Below are 21,664 nucleotides of genomic sequence, written 5' to 3' on the forward strand. Positions count from 1 at the left end.
TAAAGCAGGGGTGCTCATTACGTCGATCGCGAGCTACCGGTCGATCTCGGAGGGTGTGTCAGTCGATCACCAGCCAGGCATTAAAAAAATAGTCCTAAAAATGAGCGATCATAAATCTTCACTATAACGTCACTTTCGTCACTTGATTGACATTCACGGCACCCGAGGGTCTTCTGAGATGACGCTGGCTGCTGCCAGCTCATTAAAATTACCGACATGAAGGCGAGAAACACTTTATTTCAACAGACTCTGGCGCCGTACCTGCCGTCAAAACTCCAAAGACCGACTGCACAGTTGCACAGTTGCGCTCACAAAATAAGAGTCTCAGAATGCTGGCGTGCGCAAGCTACGGAGTTTGCCGACAATGTATTTCTTGTAAAGTGTATACAAAGGAGTACGGAAGCTGGACAAATAAGATGCCAAAAACCAACCACTTTCATGTGGTATTGGACAGAAAGGAGGACTTTTTTTCTCCTCCATTCGAAAATGTGGACATTTTCAGCACCACTGTCTGATTCCAATCAATGCAAGTCATCAGAATCAGGTAATACACCAACTTATATTCTTGTCTTCATGAAAGAAAGGAATCTATATGTGTTAAACATGCTTGTATTATCTTTAAACACCTTTAATTTTTTAACAATATTAACTATGTGTTAAACATGCTTGTATTATCTTTAAACACCTTTAATTTTTTAACAATATTAACTGTGTTAAACATGCTTGTATTATCTTTAAACACCTTTAACTTATTAACAATATTAACTATATGTGTTAAACATGCTTGTATTATCTTTAAACACCTTTAACTTATTAACAATATTAACTATATGTATTAAACATGCTTGTATTATCATTAAACACCTTTAACTTGTTAACAATATTAACTATATGTATTAAACATGCTTGCATTATCTTTAAACACCTTTAACTTGTTAACAATATTAACTATATGTATTAAACATACTTGTATTATCATTAAACACCTTTAATTTATTAACAATATTAACTATATGTATTAAACATTCTTGCATTATCATTAAACACCTTTAATTTATTAACAATATTAACTATATGTGTTAAACATGCTTGCATTATCATTAAACACCTTTAACTTATTAACAAAAACATATATTTCATAAATAAGTAAATGTAAATTATATATATGAATGAGGTAGATCCCCACGACTTGATCAATTGAAAAGTAGCTCGCCTGCAGAAAAAGTGTGAGCACCCCAGGGTTAGCATGTTTGACGTGTTGCCAGAAGCATACCCTACTGCTACTGAACAATGTCGGCAAACCGCTTTCGCTTTGTCCACCTCTCGTCCTCCATTGTTGTATCGCACCGTGAAGCCCAAGTGTGTGCATTGTTTACACAACTACTTACGTCCGTCCGTGCGGTGCGCTACTTAATATGTCCGTTTGGAAACTGGTTCGGTGCACCTCTGTTTCGAACCGAACCCCCCGTACTGAAACGGTTCAATACAAATACACGTACCGTTACACCCTTAGTATTAATTGTTTTCCATAAAATAGGCATTGAGGCTATAAAGTGTGTTTTATCCGACGACTGGATTATTCTAACTAATCGATAGATTACTTCTGAAATAATCAATAGCTGCAGCCCTATACATAATGCATCATATTTCTCAGTAGTAAAAGTGTCAGTTACAACATAGCTGTGTGTGCTTAGGTCTTAACCAACGCTGTGATGGAGGGAATGGAGTGCTTGCTATACCTATGGTGAAAACAAAGCTCTGGTAATGGCAGTCTCTGGAGCAATGAAAATAACTGCTCTCTTCAAAGGAAGCTCCACCGACCTAATGGAGTCAATGATTCAAGTCTTTCAGTGCTCAGGTGGATCACAGTTATTGCAGCTTTGAAAATAATGTCAAACCACTTATTAATGGAAAAGGGTAAGATCAGTTTCAATGAAAATGCAACAATTATCTATCGTGCTTTACTCCTCATCATTCTAATAGGAAAAACAAGCTTGTAAGAGCCAAAAATAGGTCTTTTAAGGAGAAAAAGGGCGCAAACTCGAGTGTACAGGAAGCCAATTACTTGCAGGTCAGCCCCTGCTTCTCCTCTGAATTGTACTTTTAATTTGCTCTTGTGCTTCTAATTGCATTTCACAGTTCACACTTCTATTTTTAGCAGCAAATGTGAGCGAAAACACTCACGCGGTAGAGCCACGTTAATGAGTGGAAACACCGAGGGGGCTTTGACTCAACACAAGTGGAAGAGCTCTTGCTTGAGGTCGAGCTTGATTTTCAATCGTCCATCGTATGCGATCGTCAATGTAGTCGTATGCCATGGCATTCACGAACTTGTAGTCATTGCTAGTAAAAAATTACCACATTTGTATTGTGATAAAAGCATTACAAAGCATTTTGAGTGGCAATCAGTATTATACTGATATATCAACATTTAATTATGTGCACACCGATTTTAGACCATTTGCTTGTCATGGCTTCTACTGTAGATTGGTAGGTAGGGATGTCCCGATCCAGGTTTTTGCACTTCCGATCCGATACCGATATTGTTTTTGCATTTCCGATCCGATACCGACCGATACCGATACTGGCCTATCCGAGCATGTATTAAAGTTTAAAGTTATTTAGCCTACTTAGTTGTCAGAATCATGTTGAAAAGGGTTTTAGTACTCTTGATAACAACTAGCCAGCTGAATTAGGGGAGTTTGAATAATACACAATGGTTGGTATCAAGAAACTGACCTGTTTATTCAAGGATAAACACAAAATAGACAAAATTATACATGACAAACAGAAATGGCATCATTGAACCAGGGCTGGGCGATATGGCCTTTTTTTTAATATTGCGATATTTTAAGGCCATATTGCGATATTTTAAGGCCATATTGCGATACACAATATATATCTCGATATTTTGCCTTAGCCTTGAATGAACACTTGATGCATATAATCACAGCAGTATGATGATTCTGTGTGTTTTGATTGATTGATTGAGACTTTTATTAGTAGGTTGCACAGTGAAGTACATATTCCGTACAATTGACCACTAAATGGTAACACCCGAATAAGTTTTTCAACTTGTTTAAGTCGGGGTCCACTTAAATTGATTCATGATACAGATATATACTATCAGATATATACTATCATCATAATACAGTCATCACACAAGATAATCACATTGAATTATTTACATTATTTATAATCCAGGGTGTGGAGGGGGGCGCCGGATGTAAGTGTCAAAAAGACAGCCAAAAGAGTTTGATATGAGAATAAATCTAAAGTTAAAATATAGTGTAGAAATGCACCCATTTGCAGGAAATGTAATTTTCAAAATTTTCTTTCAAGGCTTGCATGTCTACATTAAAACATTCTTCTTCATACTGCATTAATATATGCTACTTTTAAACTTTCATGCAGAGAAGGAAATCACAACTAAAAAAATCACTAATTTTTTCATACGGTGTTGATGTGGAAATGTTTGCCTCTGCATTTTGATGGTGTGGACGTGTGGCACCGAATGGAGATAAGCGTCTCGACAGACGTTATATTTGAACAATGATGACGAAAACTGTTTTCTCTGTCGTGTCCGTGTGTCGAAAATTGTTATGCGCTTATTTTTTTATTTGATTTTGTGCATGGCATAGATTTGCTATGCGCAGAGGATGCTTAAACAGTGCGCAATTGCACAGGCGAGCACCTTAGAGGGAGCGTTGCTCGCACGGCTGCACTAGCATCATCATGGGGCGGTATAGCTCGGTTGGTAGAGCGGCCGTGCCAGCAACTTGAGGGTTGCAGGTTCAACCCCCGCATCCGCCATCCTAGTTACTGCCGTTGTGTCCTTGGGCAAGACACTTTACCCACCTGCTCCCAGTGCCACCCACACTGGTTTAAATGTAACATAGATATTGGGTTTCACTATGTAAAGCGCTTTGAGTATATATAATTCACTTCACTTCACTTCACATCACAGCTAACGTTAGCCATGCTGCTACCTCTCTGCTCGGGAAGGACGTATACGTATGTGACGTATGACGTGACAGTATGTGACGTGTGTAAGAAGGTGCACTTGCTGTCTGTGAGAGGGAGACACAGGAAAGAGTGAGAAGAGCATGTCGTGTAATGCCAGCAGCTAAAAGCAACTGCGTGAGAATTCACAGATCTGTGGATGTGTTGAAGGTGTGCTGGAAAATGCGGAACGGAAATTACGGAGCAGCAGAAAAGTGGAATGTATTATTTAAATCGGTGCGTTGGAAAACACGGACCAGAGTTTTTTTTAAACTGGATCTGGATCGGCATTTTCCCATGCCTTGCCGATACGCAATTTTTGGCAAATATCGGCAGCCGATCCGATCCAAATATCGGATCGGGACATCCCTATTGGTAGGTAGATCAGTATTGTTCTGACGGGAAATTCAAGCATCCAATAGCTGACATACAGTAGAAGGAAACATGATTAAAACGACGCAGATAATGTAAAAATAGGTATTTTGGAAACGGTACACATTCTATCCAATTACCTCTAAATCTTTGTACAGTATGTTTCAATTCAGTCCAAGTTGCTAACGCAATAGTAAGGCAGTGCTCAAAAACAGAATTGTAATAGAGTGGCACATACTATGGGTTGATACAGTTTTCAGGTTTCAGGCTGGTATGACTTTAGTGTCGGTCCAAATCCAATTTAATGTTGTTAAAGGAACTTTAAAACTCCTGACTAGAAAAGGCCATGTGACAAACTTCGATCAATTAGTTATTTTTAATTTGTTGTTGAATATCCCATGATGTTCTAAAATACTGTTTCAATGCCATATTTGAGCTGTACAGAACAAAACTCCAACATAGTAGTTGATGCTGAGTCAACCATGCTAGACATAGCGCTGTGTGATATTACAATATATTCATATATGGTAATACGGCGTAAAATGTTTATCAGTGTGATGCAATTATCTATTGTTTATGTCGTAATCTTACGTCTGGGCTAATGCGGTCCTTTTAAAATAGTGGAGCAGGCCCCCCTGGGGGGTGCAATGCCATGCCAGGGGGGGCGCGTGCGACCTTGGGGAACATGTTTTTTTTTTTGCCGTAGCAGATAATGATGAAGCGTATGTAGCACTTGGCTTCACTGGAACCACGGTGGGAGACTAGGAAAAACCGTAGTATTGTTTCCTTTTAATGTTAATAAGTTTACAATTTTATATACACATTTTACTATTCCCTAAGAGTGGGGGAGCGCAAAATATTTTCTTCTAAGGGTGGCGTAACAGAAAATAATTGAGAAGCACTGGGCTAATGTAACTTCAGCAACAATGCTACTTTGTCGCTTGAAAGAACTTTACGGTTTACAACATTGCACAGACGGACACCACAATAGATGCTAAATCAACAAAAGACACATATTGACAAACTGTGCAATAGACTGCAACAGAGGCTATATTTTTTGCGAAGATTAAGATTGTACGGCGTAAGCAGCCACATCATGATGATTTTCTACCGTGCCATTGTAGAGAGCATCATTAGATACGGGATCACCTCATGGTTTGGCAACCTAACCGTTAAGCTAAAAAGCAAACTGGTCGGCATGCATAAAACGGCAATGAAAATCGTGGGGAGGAAAGAATATGAGCCTATACAGAGCATCTATGAGCAGGCAGTTAGGAAAAAAGCTAAGAAAATTATTTCCAACTCACAACACCCACTCTTCCCTGAATATGGAACCATGCCATCAGGGAGAAGACTCCGGGTCCCACTATGCAAATCTAACCACCTTAAATTATCATTTGTCCCAGCCTCCATTAAGCTGACCAACAATGTGCAATAGAATGTTAATATATAGGTTAGCACTTTTTTTTAGCACATAGCACTTTAGCACATAGCACTTTAGAACTAAGCACTTTAGCACACAGCACTTTATCCATGAGCTCTAGTACAATGCACACTGGTACTTTATCTTTATCTCCATACTGTAGATTTTATGCCTACATCAAAGTGGCACCTATGTCTATCAAGCTCCATGTTCTGATGTTTAAATGTTAGTTGTATGGCTGTGGTTGTGTCTGTGCTTGTGTTTTTGTTCTGTTGTTTTTGGGTATGTTAAGAAAGCAATGATGCACTGTGCCCAAGACAAATTTCCCCGCGGGGACAATAAAGTTGAACCTTGAACCTTGAAGAGAAATTGGTGCCAAAAATGTTTTATTCATATGGATTAAGAAAGTCAGACAGACCGAACAACGGTAAAGTCATCTGCATAACAACACTGCCAAAGAATCGTTGCTAGCGACTCAAACAAAAGTATTATTTTAACTTGAAGACACGGCATGAAGAACAGTGTTTGAATACTAGCGTTGCCTCAAAAAACCACTAAGTGATGAAAAGGAAGACACAGCAAACGAGCCTGATAGCCATGTTCTAAAGGCATCGTCTATGACAAGCAATCCCACCGACGCCAAGGAATTAGATGCCATTTCTAAATTCATGTATTGACCAGAACTAGTATTCACTGTCAAAAAACTGTCTTGTCTTGTCCTTATTAATAAAATATATGCTTCACAAATAAAATGCGACAAGATAAGCAAAATAGGCATTCATTTCATCTGTATATGGCAGGGGTCGGCAACCTTTACCAGTCAAAGAGCCATTTTGACCAGTTTCACAAATTAAAGTAAACAATGGGAGCCGCAAAAATCTTTTGAAATTTAACATGATAAACACTGTTTACAAAGTTTTTTTTTGCTTTGTGCTATGTATAAACCAAGGGTCTCAGTCATGCGGCCCACACCTTAATATGAAAATGTAATGTTAGAGCGGCCCCCGGGTTTTATATGAATGATGCTTGACAAGCCGTAGTCTGCCGATTTTCCCGGCAAACTACGATTTTCAGGGCAACTATGCTCTCGAACATGCTGTGATGGCACAACATTTAGCGCACACTACAACCACCGTGCCAGCCCAGCCACACGTTGCTTGGGGCTTCTGCTTGCACACGTAGGTGACAGCAAGCCATACTTGGTCAACAACCACACAGGTTACACTGACGGCGGCGGTATAAAAAACTTTAACACTTTTACTAATAATGCGCCACACTGTGAACCCACACCAAACAAGAATGACAAACACATATCGGGAGAACATCTGCACCATAACACAACATAAACAGAACAAAACAAATACCCAGAATCCCATGCAGCCCTAACTCTTCCGGGCTACATTATACACCCCGCTACCAAACCCCACCACCTCAACCGACGCACAGAGAGGGGGGGGGGGGGGGGGGTTTGATGTGTGAGGGAGCAGGGTTGGGGTGGGGGCGGGATTTGGTGGTAGCAGGGGTGTATAATGTAGCCCGGAAGAGTCAGGGCTGCATGGGATTCTGGGTGTTTGTTCTGTTGTGTTTATGTTGTGTTAAGGTGCAGATGTTCTCCCAAAATGTGTTTGTCATTCTTGTTTGGTTTTGGTTCAAAGTGTGGCGCATTATTAGTAAGAGTGTTAAAGTTGTTTTATATGGCCACCGTCAGTGTAACCTGTGTGGCTGTTGACCAAGTATGCCTTGCTGTCACTTATGTGTGCTAGCAAAAAATGAATATAACAAAAGGCTGGGCTGGCACGCTGACAATACAGATTGTAGAGGGTGCTAAATGCTGTACAGTCACTGCACGCCCTTATTATTATTATTGCAAGGGTGAAAATCGGAGAATATTAATTACGGGTGGTTTCTGCGAGAGGCACTGAAATCCCGAAGTCTCCCGGGAAAATCAGGGGGCCGGCAAGTATGCAGCTGAGCCGCATCAGAATGATCAAAGAGCCGCATGCGGCTCCGGAGCCGCGGGTTGCCGACCCCTGGTATATGGTTATTGGGATAAATATTTGTCCATAATGCACAGCACTAGTTAACCTAATACCCATTTGGAAAGCATGTTTTAAAAACATCCTGCATCACATTTCATTGACACGTCCATTTCTGCCACTTTCTATAAACAGCACCTTTGACCAACTAGGATTAAGTTTAAATTGATTTGACTCTCACAGTTTTTACAATGTTTGATGCGTGTGAGAAACTTAAACTCGATGTAAATGAGGCCAAGACAGCTTTTTGCTTTAGGGAGATGTATAATTAGCAAGAATTAGCCCTTTGTCTTAAAGGGCTCTTTGTCTGTTTTGTGGCTGGAGTGTTATCAGTTCAAGAACGCAATTAATAATCCAGTGGTTTGATGCAGAGATAAATCTTACGCTGCATATTTCTCAAGTGCACCAAAAAAACAGTCTTGTGAAGTCTTAATTCATCTGGCATCCTACTCCCCCACCCTAAACTAACTACAAAGCCAGCTGCAAAGTATTAAAATAGACCAGTGACCTTGCTGTTCGACAAACTTTTTAAGCATGTGTATTATCAGTTGTGCATATCTCGAACATCAGAAAATTTAATTATGTCTAGTTAGTCCACCTGTGTTTTATTACTACCAACCACCTTGACCTTAACTTGCCCAGATGTCTTGTGAACGCCAGAAAATACAATTACAATTTTAATGGGCTAGATAATGCCATGCGCTAATTTGCATAATTAAAACAGAGTAAACAATTGAATAGCAGACTTTCCTGTGTACCATGGTGATTTCCTTCTGACAATACATTTTAATAAGCTTGTATTCTCTTGGCACAGGCGAGTGTGCAGTCAAGTGCCTCGCGCGCCTTTCAAACCAGTGCAATGACACGGGTTAATCCCGTGTTGACACATCATATCGTATATCAACCGCACCGTTTCCGTGAACCAACTCATAATATAGGTCAGATGCAGCAGCCCAAATTTAGTTAACAGTGATTTGCGATGTCCCGATTACGTCACGTAAAGGGAATGTGTATTGTAATGCTGCTGTTTCGGATATGCACACAGGGAATACGGGCTTAAGGCAGTCTAAATGTGCAACATCAGACACCCAACCAATCTCACACCCAAGGCTGTGAGTTGTTGTGAAGACTGAGGTCATTTACTGTACGAGCTAGGAGGACTAGGTCCCAGTACAAAGAGTCACTTTCTTTACCCTATGAACAAAGCTCACTTGTTGGCATTGCAAGGTTACAATGAAGATCATCTGTGGCTGGGAAAAAAGTTAGTTTTTATGAGTTCTGTTGTTGCCATATTTGGAGAGTTGATTGATTGTTCATGTTTTTGCCACTTAAAGCCCCATAATCCCAATGTCGTTTAGTTTTTGAGAACTGCAATTTCCTGCCAGTATTAGTGCCAAGCCCTCTGGCCAGCACCTTGAAACTCTGAGACGACTATCTTCTTAAGGCAGATTAGCCTGTGACGAACATTAATCAGGAGACGGTGTCTTGTTCTCCCTCCCACCCCCTGCATGTATGTAAGGTCTTCATGTGAGCCGCAATGATTTCACCTTGTCCGTCAGTCAACAGTGTTGCTGATGTCACTGACAAGATCATGTTTCTTGTCACTTTCAACATTCTGCTGGAGCTCAGTCATTGCTGGGTATCAGATGACTACTACACATGCCTGGCGCCACTGATGCACAGCTGAAATAGCCATGTTGATGCACCCCTTTCTCCTAGCAACCAGACTACCTAATCGCCTATGTATGCCAACAAGTGGGGTTTATTCTAGGGACACAGTGGCGCTGCTTGGTAATAGGCTTCTAGGAATCATGTTGCTATCACGTATCAAGACATGTCTCTCAGGGTTTCAGTCTTCATTAAACAATTTGTATTCATCCTGTCACACCATTGTCAGTTTTATCATTAGAATGTGTTTGTAGATATCATGATACTAGGTCAAGCTAGTCCAGAGCAAATTTTGTCTGTGGAAGTTCCTTACTGGATGTAGCTGTCTGAAAATGAGCCAAGGCCAAACGTCCTTGATAAGCTATCTGGTTTAATGTTGGGCTCTTTCTTTGTTTCACAAATGTGTAAACTTGGATGCATTAAAGCAGTCGTTCTCAGCTGGACCCCACATCACCCCTGAGTGACAAGCTACGATCCAAATTGCAGACGTTTTTCCATTTTTGAAAAACGTTTCAGCAACAGTTTTATCCACCACCAACCAATTTTTTTTTTTTAACAAATAGTCTATACAAGGTTTCTATTTTGCTTATTTAGTCTCTACTTGCAAGCTCAGCAGACTCTGGTTGAGTCACTAGGAGCACCGTGATCAAATTTTAGGAACAATAAGAAGGTACTGTATTCGATCCCCGGGCTTGGGGTCTTTCTGTGTGGAGTTGTCTTTGTTCTCCCCGTGACTGCATGGGTTCCCTCCAGGTACCCTGGCTTCCTCCCACCTCCAAAGACATGCACCTGGAGATAGGTTGATTGGCAGCACTAAATCATCATCATCGGCGGTCACTCGAACGAGTATGACGATCCTCCTGGTAGGGGTGTATCCCTTTTATGGAGGATGCCTGTGCGTGACTTTGTTTTACGTGGGGGAGACTGGTGCACAGACAGTCACCACACGATCCTTGACAGAATCGGGTCTGGGTCCAGTGGCATGGAGTCCAAGACGACTGGGGACCCTTTTCTGCTGCAGCCTTCTTCCGCCATCGCAGCCGTTGTGGTAGTTCTTAAAGGGGAACATTATCACAATTTCAGAATTGTTAAAACCATTAAAAATCAGTTCCCAGTGGCTTATTATATTTTTCGAAGTTTTTTTCAAGATTTTACCCATCAATATTCCTAAAAAAAGCTTCAAAGTGCCTGATTTTAACCATCGTTATATACACCCGTCCATTTTCCTGTGACGTCACATAGTGAAGCCAACACAAACATGGCGGAAAGAACAGCAAGCTATAGCGACATTAGCTCGGATTCAGACTCGGATTTCAGCGGCTTAAGCGATTCAACAGATTACGAATGTATTAAAACGGATGGTTGTAGTGTGGAGGCAGGTAGCGAAAACGAAATTGAAGAAGAAACTGAAGCTATTGAGCCATATCGGTTTGAACCGTATGCAAGCGAAAGCGACGAAATCGACACGACAGCCAGCGACACGGGAGAAAGCGAGGACGAATTCGGCAATCGCCTTCTAACCAACGATTGGTATGTGTTTGTTTGGCATTAAAGGAAACTAACAACTATGAACTAGGTTTACAGCATATGAAATACATTTGGCAACAACATGCACTTTGAGAGTGCAGACAGCCCAATTTTCATCAATTAATATATTCTGTAGACATACCCTCATCCGCGCTCTTTTCCTGAAAGCTGATCTGTCCAGTTTTGGAGTTGATGTCAGCAGGCCAGGGAAGCTAGGGTCGATAGGGGGTTTAGCTCGCTCGTCTGCGGGAACAAACTGCCGCCATTGCTTGCCGTGCTACCGAGGGCCTTTGTCCCTGAATTGCTCACACACTCCGGCAGATTCAATGGGGGTCTGGCGGCAGATTTCTTTGACTTTATCGTTGGAAATGCATCTGCTTTGAGTGTCGCAGGATATCCACACATTCTTGCCATCTCTGTCGTAGCATAGCTTTCGTCGGTAAAGTGTGCGGAACAAACGTCCAATTTCTTGCCACTTTGGCATCTTTGGGCCACTGGTGCAACTTGAATCCGTCCCTGTTCGTGTTGTTACACCCTCCGACAACACATGATGTCTCCAAGGTACGGAAAACAGTCGAAAAAACGGAAAATAACAGAGCTGATTTGACTCGGTGTTTGAAAAAATGGCGGATTGCTTCCCGATGTGACGCCACGTTGTGACGTCATCGCTCCGAGAGCGAATATTAGAAAGGCGTTTAATTCGCCAAAATTCACCCATTTAGAGTTCGGAAATCGGTTAAAAAAATATATGGTCTTTTTTCTGCAACATCAAGGTATATATTGACGCTTACATAGGTCTGGTGATAATGTTCCCCTTTAAAACTACCGTCTTCCGCCTGCTCCGCCGTTGAGGTCTTCAGCACTAAATGGCTCTAGTGTGTGAATGTGAGCGTTGTCTATCTGTGTTGGCCCTGTGGTGAGGTGGCTCCAGCCACCCACGGGAACCCGAGAGGGACAAGCGGTAGAACATGGATGGATGGATGGATGAATGAAGTGTCCTAAATAACACAATCATATTAACATTCAAACGATGTACATAGTAACACACATGTGCACTCATACATATAAACAGCTATCAGAAGCCCCAATGCAACCCTCAATTAATCATCCCTGTCCAACAGCTTTTTATGTTCAAGTCACTAAGCTACACATGGTATCAGTCGCATGACTGACATCACATCACATGTAATTACATTACCGATCATAATGCTACTTAGAATGACCAGTGATGTTATTAAGTTGTCAATGTAGAGTCCCCAGGACCCACAGCTTGTGATTTTAGTCGATCCTGGAAAAAAATTCAGTGGGTCCCACTTAAAGGAACTGTTTGCAACATTTACGCCAATGCTCACGGAGCGCTGACTTTCCAAAAGATTTTAAACATTATATTCTGACCACAGTGGGCTTTTAGCACATCATGACATAACTACTATTGGGAACATAAGCTAGCTGGTGGTGTTGTTGTTGTAATTTTTTGTTCAAAAAATGTAACTGAGAGCAAGTTGCAAACCGCTGCGCTCTTTATAAAAATATGTATTTCTCTCTAGTTCTTTTATTCATATTCTTCTAAAAATGTTGCAATAAATTAATTTGCTGGTGGATGATATGGTTGTAACAACAGATGTATTGATTTAAGTATCTGAACTTAACCCTTGTGTGGTGTTCGGGTCTGTGGGACCCGTTTTCATTTTTTATTTAAAGAAAAATGATACAATTAATTCATTTTTCAAACTGAGACTCACTGACTTTGGCTCATTTTCTGTGAAGAACATATATCAGAATCATACTTGCCAACCTTGAGACCTCCGATTTCGGGAGGGTGGGGGGGGCGTGGTTAAGAGGGGAGGAGTATATTTACAGCTAGGATTCACCAAGTCAAGTATTTTATTTATAAAAATATATATATAAGAAATACTAAGTCAAGTATTTCATATATACCGTATTTTCCGCACTATAAGGCGCACCGGATTATTAGCCGCACCTTCTATGAATTACATATTTCATAATTTTGTCCACCAATAAGCCGCCCCGGACTATAAGCCGCGCCTACGCTGCGCTAAAGTGAATGTCAAAAAAACGCTGCGCTAAAGTGAATGTCAAAAAAACAGTCAGATAGTTCAGTCAAACTTTAATAATATATTGAAAACCAGCGTTCTAACAACTCTGTCCCAAAATGTACGCAAATGTGCAATCACAAACATAGTAAAATTCAAAATGGTGTAGAGCAATAGTAACATAATGTTGCTCGAACGTTAATGTCACAACACACAAAATAAACATAGCGCTCACCTTCTGAAGTTATTCTTCATTCGTAAATCCTTCGAATTCTTCGTCTTCGGTGTCCGAATTGAAAAGTTGCGCAAGCGTGGTATCCAAAATGGCCGGTTCCGTCTCGTAGAAGTCATCGGGAGTCAGTGTCGCTGTTGTTCTGTGAATCCTGCCTTCCGGAAAGCTCGGACCACAGTTGTGACCGAAATATCTGCCCAAGCATTTACGATCCACTGGCAAATGTTGGCGTATGTCGTCCGAGGCTGTCTGCCCGTCTTAGTGAAGGTGTGATCGCCTTCGGAGCTGTGTGAAAAAAGCCACCCGGCCTCTTCGCGTAAACTTCCCTTAACCACTCGCTCATCTTTTCTTCATCCATCCATCCCTTCGAGTTAGCTTTTATGATGACGCCGGCTGGAAAGGTCTCTTTTGGCAAGGTCTTCCTTTTGAATATCACCATGAGTGGAAGTTAGCATGGCAAGCTAGAACCACAGTGAAGGATGACTTCTCATTCCCTGTGGTGCGAATATTCACCGTACGTGCTCCCGTTCCACAGTGCGGTTCAGTTGCTGTGAAATACGGTAGTAATCCGTGTGCGGATGGAGAGATTGCGTCTTTTTATGAACCGGATCGCTTAGTAGGAGCCATTTTGTGGTCTTTACAGATGTAAACAGGAAATGAAACGTACGGTGATATCCGCACGTTTTTTCTTCTTATTCCGGGGGCGGGTGAAGCGCTTCCTGTTCTATGGGGGCGGGTGAAGCGCTTCCTGTTCTATGGGGGCGGGTGCTTTCCTTGGCGGTTGCTTGCGTAGAAGAAGAAGCGCTTCCTGTTCTACCGGGAAAAAAGATGGCGGCTGTTTACCGAAGTTGCGAGATCGAAACTTTATGAAAATTAATCGTAATAAAGCGCACCGGGTTATAAGGCGCACTGTTAGCTTTTGAGAAAATTTGTGGTTTTTAGGTGCGCCTTATAGTGCGGAAAATACGGTATATATATATATATATATATATATATATATATATATATATATATACATATATATATACATATATATATACATATACATATACATGAAATACTTGAATTTCAGTGTTCATTTATTTACACATATACACACACATAACACTCATCTACTCATTGTTGAGTTAAGGGTTGAATTGTCCATCCTTGTTCTATTTGTCACTATTTTTCTAACCATGCTGAACGCCCTCACTGATGATGCATTGCTTTGTGGCACGCAAAAAGTGCTTTCATCAAATGCACTAGATGGCAGTATTGTCCTGTTTAAGAGTGTCACAACATTGCTGTTTACGGCAGACGAACTGCTTTATGGTAGACGAAATGCTGTTGTTGTGTGTTGTTGCCGCGCTGGGAGGACGTTAATGAAACTGCCTAACAATAAACCCACAAAAGAAACCAAGAACTCGCCCTCGATAATTCTACAGTTATAACGTGATTGGACAGGTATGCTTGTTTATATTGTGTGCCTGAATTTCGGGAGATTTTCGGGAGAAAATTTGTCCCGGGAGGTTTTCGGGAGAGGCGCTGAATTTCGGGAGTCTCCCGGAAAATCCGGGAGAGTTGGCAAGTATGATCAGAATACATATTTAATGACCACACACCATACACCCCCCCCTACACATTTCTATTACATATAAGATGTCCGGGTCCACTGGACCCGGGGCTAATAAAAGTGTGGAAATTGATGTTCTGTGTAACACACACACACACACACACAGCAGGCCTAGACAGGAGGAGGACAGAGTGTAGGTACACGGAACATCAGAGGGTCAAATGTGCGAGAAAATGAGAGCAGACAGTGATGACAAACAATGTTGCAACCTTGTGTGGGAACCACAGGTGCAGAAACACAAAAGAAGAATCCCTGTGGGGTGCAGAAACTGGCAGAGAAATTTTCCGTGCAACGTTCATATTGTTGTTACTAAGCCAGCGTTTGTGGGTCTGATGGACCCGTTGCATTTTGTTGCTTTTAATGCCTCACAATCAAAACACTTTTATGTTAAAATACTGAACAGATGTTTACCTTATCCCAATAAACATTTGTTCAGTATTTTAACATAAAAGTGTTTATTGTGAGGCATTAAAAGCCATCAGACCCACAAACACTGGCTGAGTAACAACAATATGAACATTACACAAGGGTTAAACAAAACTGTCACAAGGGCACGACATACACAATTCTAATAGAATAACATTTTCAAATAAATTGGTAGAGTTCAAAGGAAAATGGGTATCAAAAAATCTGAGTAAAAGTGCTGATTTTAACACAAACATTCCACAATGTGCCCGTTTTGTTGAGAGTAGTGCAAAGATTGCAGTGTGTCATGTGAAAAGTGCAGATGTTGTGTGTTGAGGTACTATCCCTAGTCGGATCATTAGTAGCGGAAGCAGAAAATATAACTGCAATAGCTTTTATCTTTTCCTCTAGTGGCATTTTTGCTTTCTCCTTTCCCTGCTTATTACCTCGTCATGCATGTGAAGACGCCGTCTTAGTGTAACAATTTAGCGACAGCCATTCGAAAATATTGTAACGTTTCAAAGAATGAAGGCACGGACAGAGATCTATCACTCCACATCCAATCAAAGCCATTGTAGCCCTGTAGCCAACTGCTACACCGCTAACTATTTCATTTAGGGATGTCCGGATCCAGGTTTTTGCACTTCCGATCCGATACCGATATTGTTTTTGCACTTCCGATCCGATACCGATACTTACTGATACTGACCGATACTGGCCTATCCGAGCATGTATTAAAGTTTAAAGTTATTTAGCCTACTTAGTTGTCAGAATCATGTTGAAAAGGGTTTTAGTACTCTTGATAACAACTAGCCAGCTGAATTAGGGGAGTTTGAATAATACACAATGGTTGGTAACAAGAAACTGACCTGTTTATTCAAGGATAAACACAAAATAGACAAAATTATACATGACAAACAGAAATGGCATCATTGAAACTAGGGCTGGGCGATATGGCCTTTTTTTAATATTGCAATATTTTAAGGCCATATTGCGATACACAATATATATCTCAATATTTTGCCTTAGCCTTGAATGAACACTTGATGCATATAATCACAGCAGTATGATGATTCTATGTGTTTTGATTGATTGATTGAGACTTTTATTAGTAGGTTGCACAGTGAAGTACATATTCCGTACAACTGACCACTAAATGGTAACACCCCAATAAGTTTTTCAACTTGTTTAAGTCGGGGTCCACTTAAATTGATTCATGATACAGATATATACTATCAGATATATACTATCATCATAATACAGTCATCACACAAGATAATCACATTGAATTATTTACATTATTTATAATCCGGGGTGTGGAGGGGGGCGCCGGATGTAAGTGTCAAAAAGACAGCCAAGAGAGTTTGATATGAGAATAAATCTAAAGTTAAAATATAGGGTAGAAATGCACCCATTTGCAGGAAATGTAGTCTTGATTTTCAACATTTTCTTTCAAGGCTTGCATGTCTACATTAAAACATTCTTCTTCATACTGCATTAATATATGCTACCTTTAAACTTTCATGCAGAGAAGGAAATCAACTAAAAAAATCACAAATTTTTTCAGACGGTGTTGATCTGGAAATTTTTGCCTTGGCATTTTGATGGTGTGGACGTGTGGCCCCGAATGGAGATAAGCGTCTCGACAGACGTCACAATATTTGAACAATGATGACGGAAACTGTTTTCTCTGTCGTGTCCGTGTGTCGAAAATTGTTATGCGCTTATTTTTTTATTTGATTTTGTGCATGGTTTAGATTTGTTATGCGCAGAGGACGTTTGAGCAGGCGCGCACCTTAGCGGCTGCGCTAGCATCACAGCTAACGTTAGCCATGCTGCTACCTCTCTGCTCGGGGAGGACGTATACGTATGTGACGTATGTCGTGACAGTATGTGACGTGTGTAAGAAGGTGCGCTCGCTGTCTGTGAGAGGGAGACAGGAAAGAGTGAGAAGAGCCTGTCGTGTAATGCCAGCAGCTAAAAGCAACTGCGTGAGATTCCACAGACGTGTGGATGTGTTGAAGGTGTGCTGGAAAATGCGGAACAGAAATTACGGAGCAGCAGAAAAGTGGAATGTATTATTTAAATCGGTGCGTTGGAAAATACGGACCGGAGTTTTTTTTAAAACTGGATCTGGATCGGCATTTTCCCATGCCTTGCCGATACACATTTTTTGGCAAATATTGGCGGCCGATCCGATCCAAATATCGGATCGGGACATCCCTAATTTCATTACAGCATGTCGCCTAAATGTTAAAACACAACATGAATGAGCACAATATTTAGCAATGGAAACGTGGCTTTGTTTACTATAGGGTTGTATGGTATACCGGTACTAATCACATGCTGCGGTACTAATGAATTAAAAACGTCAAACAACCCCTTTAATGCACCCTATATTCCGGTGCGCCATTTGGATGGAAAAAAGACCTGACTAGACCCGCTCATCGGCAGTACGCCTTATAATCCGGTGCGCCCTATGGTCTGGAAAATACGTCAGTTTGGGTGAACAAATCAAGCGTTCCTACCACAACTATCCTTCCCCATAGCTCAAAGCTCACATAAACATGGCGTCGATTGTGCATGATACTTTTACTACTACGGAAGACATGTTGCCTGCAACGAATGCCCTGCAAACACTCTGCAAAGACAGACAAAAACATCAGCTTCAACACATTATTCCCACAGTGCGTTCCCACCCACAGGAGAGATCTTTGTGTACTAAAGGACTAAAAAAACAGATGCAAAGTAGCGTTTAAGGAGTTGTGCGAGAGCAAAAATCACTTCAAACAGCGCCATGTCATTATTCTTTTTCTCCGTGCGTATCCTGAAGGTTTGAGGGAGGAGGAGGGCGGTCACAACAATCAAACGCAAGCCCAATCTAAGCATCTACTTCAGTGATTTTCAACCTTTTTTGAGCCGCGGGACACTTTTTACATTTACAAAATCCTGCGGCACACCACCAACCAAAATGACACTCTTAACACAGTATATAATACATATAGTAGGGATGTCCCGATCCAGGTTTTTGCACTTCCGATCCGATACCGATATTGTTTTTGCATTTCCGATCCGATACTGACAGATACCGATACTGACCTATCCGAGCATGTATTAACGTTTAAAGTTATTTAGCCTATTTAGTTGTCAGAATCATGTTGAAAAGGGTTTTAGTACTCTTGATAACAACTAGCCAGCTGAATTAGGGGAGTTTGAATAATACACAATGGTTGGTAACAAGAAACTGACCTGTTTATTCAAGGATAAACACAAAATAGACACAATTATACATGACAAACAGAAATGGCATCATTGAACTAGGGCTGGGCGATATGGCCTTTTTTTAATATTGCGATATTTTAAGGCCATATTGCGATACACAATATATATCTCGGGCTTCACGGTGGCAGAGGGGTTAGTGCATCTGCCTCACAATACGAAGGTCCTGAGTAGTCTTGGGTTCAATCCCAGGCTCGGGATCTTTCTGTGTGGAGTTTGCATGTTCTCCCCGTGACTGCGTGGGTTCCCTCCGGGTACTCCGGCTTCCTCCCACTTCCAAAGACATGCACCTGGGGATAAGTTGATTGGCAACACTAAATTGGCCCTAGTGTGTGGATGTGAGTGTGAATGTTGTCTGTCTATCTGTGTTGGCCCTGCGATGAGTTGGCGACTTGTCCAGGGTGTACCCCGCCTTCCGCCCGATTGTAGCTGAGATAGGCTCCAGCGCCCCCCGCGACCCCAAAGGAAATAAGCGGTAGAAAATGGATGGATGGAATATATATCTCGATATTTTGCCTTAGCCTTGAATGAACACTTGATGCATATAATCACAGCAGTATGATGATTTTATGTGTTTTGATTGATTGATTGAGACTTTTATTAGTAGGTTGCACAGTGAAGTACATATTCCGTACAATTGACCACTAAATGGTAACACCCCAATAAGTTTTTCAACTTGTTTAAGTCGGGGTCCACTTAAATTGATTCATGATACAGATATATACTATCATATATATACTATCATCATAATACAGTCATCACACAAGATAATCACATTGAATTATTTACATTATTTATAATCCAGGGTGTGGAGGGGGGCGCCGGATGTAAGTGTCAAAAAGACAGCAAAGATAGTTTGATATGACAATAAATCTAAAGTTAAAATATAGGGTAGAAATGCACCCATTTGCAGGAAATGTAGTCTTGATTTTCAACATTTTCTTTCAAGGCTTGCATGTCTACATTAAAACATTCTTCTTCATACTACATTAATATATGCTACTTTTAAACTTTCATGCAGAGAAGGAAATCACAACTAAAAAAAAAATCACAAATTTTTTCAGACGGTGTTGATCTGGAAATTTTTGCCTCGGCATTTTGATGGTGTGGACGTGTGGCCCCGAATGGAGATAAGCGTCTCGACAGACGTTATAATATTTGAACAATGATGACGAAAACTGTTTTCTCTGTCGTGTCCGTGTGTTGAAAATTGTTATGCGCTTATTTTTTTATTTGATTTTGTGCATGGCTTAGATTTGCTATGCGCAGAGGACGTTTGAGCAGGCGCACACCTTAGCGTGTGCGCTAGCATCACAGCTAACGTTAGCCATGCTGCTACCTCTCTGCTCGGGGAGGACGTATACGTATGTGACGTATGTCGTGACAGTATGTGACGTGTGTAAGAAGGTGCGCTCGCTGTCTGTGAGAGGGAGACACAGGAAAGAGTGAGAAGAGCCTGTCGTGTAATGCCAGCAGCTAAAAGCAACTGCGTGAGATTCCACAGACGTGTGGATGTGTTGAAGGTGTGCTGGAAAATGCGGAACAGAAATTACGGAGCAGCAGAAAAGTGGAATGTATTATTTAAATCGGTGCGTTGGAAAATACGGACCGGAGTTTTTTTTAAAACTGGATCTGGATCGGCATTTTCCCATGCCTTGCCGATACACATTTTTTGGCAAATATTGGCGGCCGATCCGATCCAAATATCGGATCGGGACATCCCTAATTTCATTACAGCATGTCGCCTAAATGTTAAAACACAACATGAATGAGCACAATATTTAGCAATGGAAACGTGGCTTTGTTTACTATAGGGTTGTATGGTATACCGGTACTAATGAATTAAAAACGTCAAACAACCCCTTTAATGCACCCTATATTCCGGTGCGCCATTTGGATGGAAAAAAGACCTGACTAGACCCGCTCATCGGCAGTACGCCTTATAATCCAGTGCGCCCTATGGTCTGGAAAATACGTCAGTTTGGGTGAACAAATCAAGCGTTCCTACCACAACTATCCTTCCCCATAGCTCAAAGCTCACATAAACATGGCGTCGATTGTGCATGATACTTTTACTACTACGGAGGAAGACATGTTGCCTGCAACGAATGCCCTGCAAACACTCTGCAAAGACAGACAAAAACATCAGCTTCAACACATTATTCCCACAGTGCGTTCCCACCCACAGGAGAGATCTTTGTGTACTAAAGGACTAAAAAAACAGATGCAAAGCAGCGTTTAAGGAGTTGTGCGAGAGCAAAAATCACTTCAAACAGCGCCATGTCATTATTCTTTTTCTCCGTGCGTATCCTGAAGGTTTGAGGGAGGAGGAGGGCGGTCACAACAATCAAACGTAAGCCCAATCTAAGCATCTACTTGACCGTGACGTACAGCAGCTTTAAACTAAAAACGTTGTCCCCATATAAACAAGTTGAAAAACTTATTCGGGTGTTACCATTTAGTGGTCAATTGTACGGAATATGTACTTCACTGTGCAACCTACTAATAAAAGTCTCAATCAATATCTCACCCAGCTCAGTGAAGTCTTCAAAACTTAGGGTGTTGAGAAGAAACACAACAACATTTCTCACAAAAACTATTTGGGTCAAATGAGCACATTCCTAGCAATCCCATAAGAATGGAAGCTGTTGTAGCTGCAAAGAAAAGATTTGCAGTTCCTGTAGGTGTGATGGTCATGATTCCCTTTTGTCCTCAGTTTTAGTGTTTCACTCGGACTCCATCATTGTCCCAACACTTTTACAAGCTTTACCGCCAACAATGAGAGGGCAGCTATGTGGTCCTTCTTAAAACATAACACACCCCACTTGTTTTGTATTTCAGAGTCCGTATATGACCTCCTCCCCAAAGAGCTCCAGCTCCAGCAGTCGTCCGCCCAGACCGACCCAGCCGCCATGAGCCAGAAGAGCGGGGGAGAGGCGGGGCCTCCTCCCTCGGCAGCCTTGGCTTCAGGTGAGTCAACAAACCAGCAGATGAAAACCATGATCTGGGAATCAGGGCCAACTTACCAAAGTGTTCTCCTAATACCTTTAT

At 41.4% G+C, this 21,664-nt stretch overlaps 1 protein-coding gene across 7 annotated transcripts in view; it reads left to right on the plus strand.

Moving 5' to 3' along the window:
- nfat5a (nuclear factor of activated T cells 5a) overlaps positions 1-21,664 on the plus strand; it is a 100,331-nt gene that overhangs the window by 34,463 nt on the left and 44,204 nt on the right. For all 7 annotated transcript variants that reach the window (XM_061969161.1, XM_061969159.1, XM_061969160.1 and 4 more), the window contains one exon: positions 21,455-21,583. In XM_061969161.1, the coding sequence (XP_061825145.1) occupies positions 21,455-21,583 (129 nt within the window). The remainder of the gene's footprint in view (positions 1-21,454; positions 21,584-21,664) is intronic.

This window comes from Nerophis lumbriciformis, linkage group LG08 (genome assembly GCF_033978685.3).
Source record: "Nerophis lumbriciformis linkage group LG08, RoL_Nlum_v2.1, whole genome shotgun sequence".
Classification (NCBI taxonomy): Eukaryota; Metazoa; Chordata; class Actinopteri; order Syngnathiformes; family Syngnathidae; genus Nerophis; species Nerophis lumbriciformis.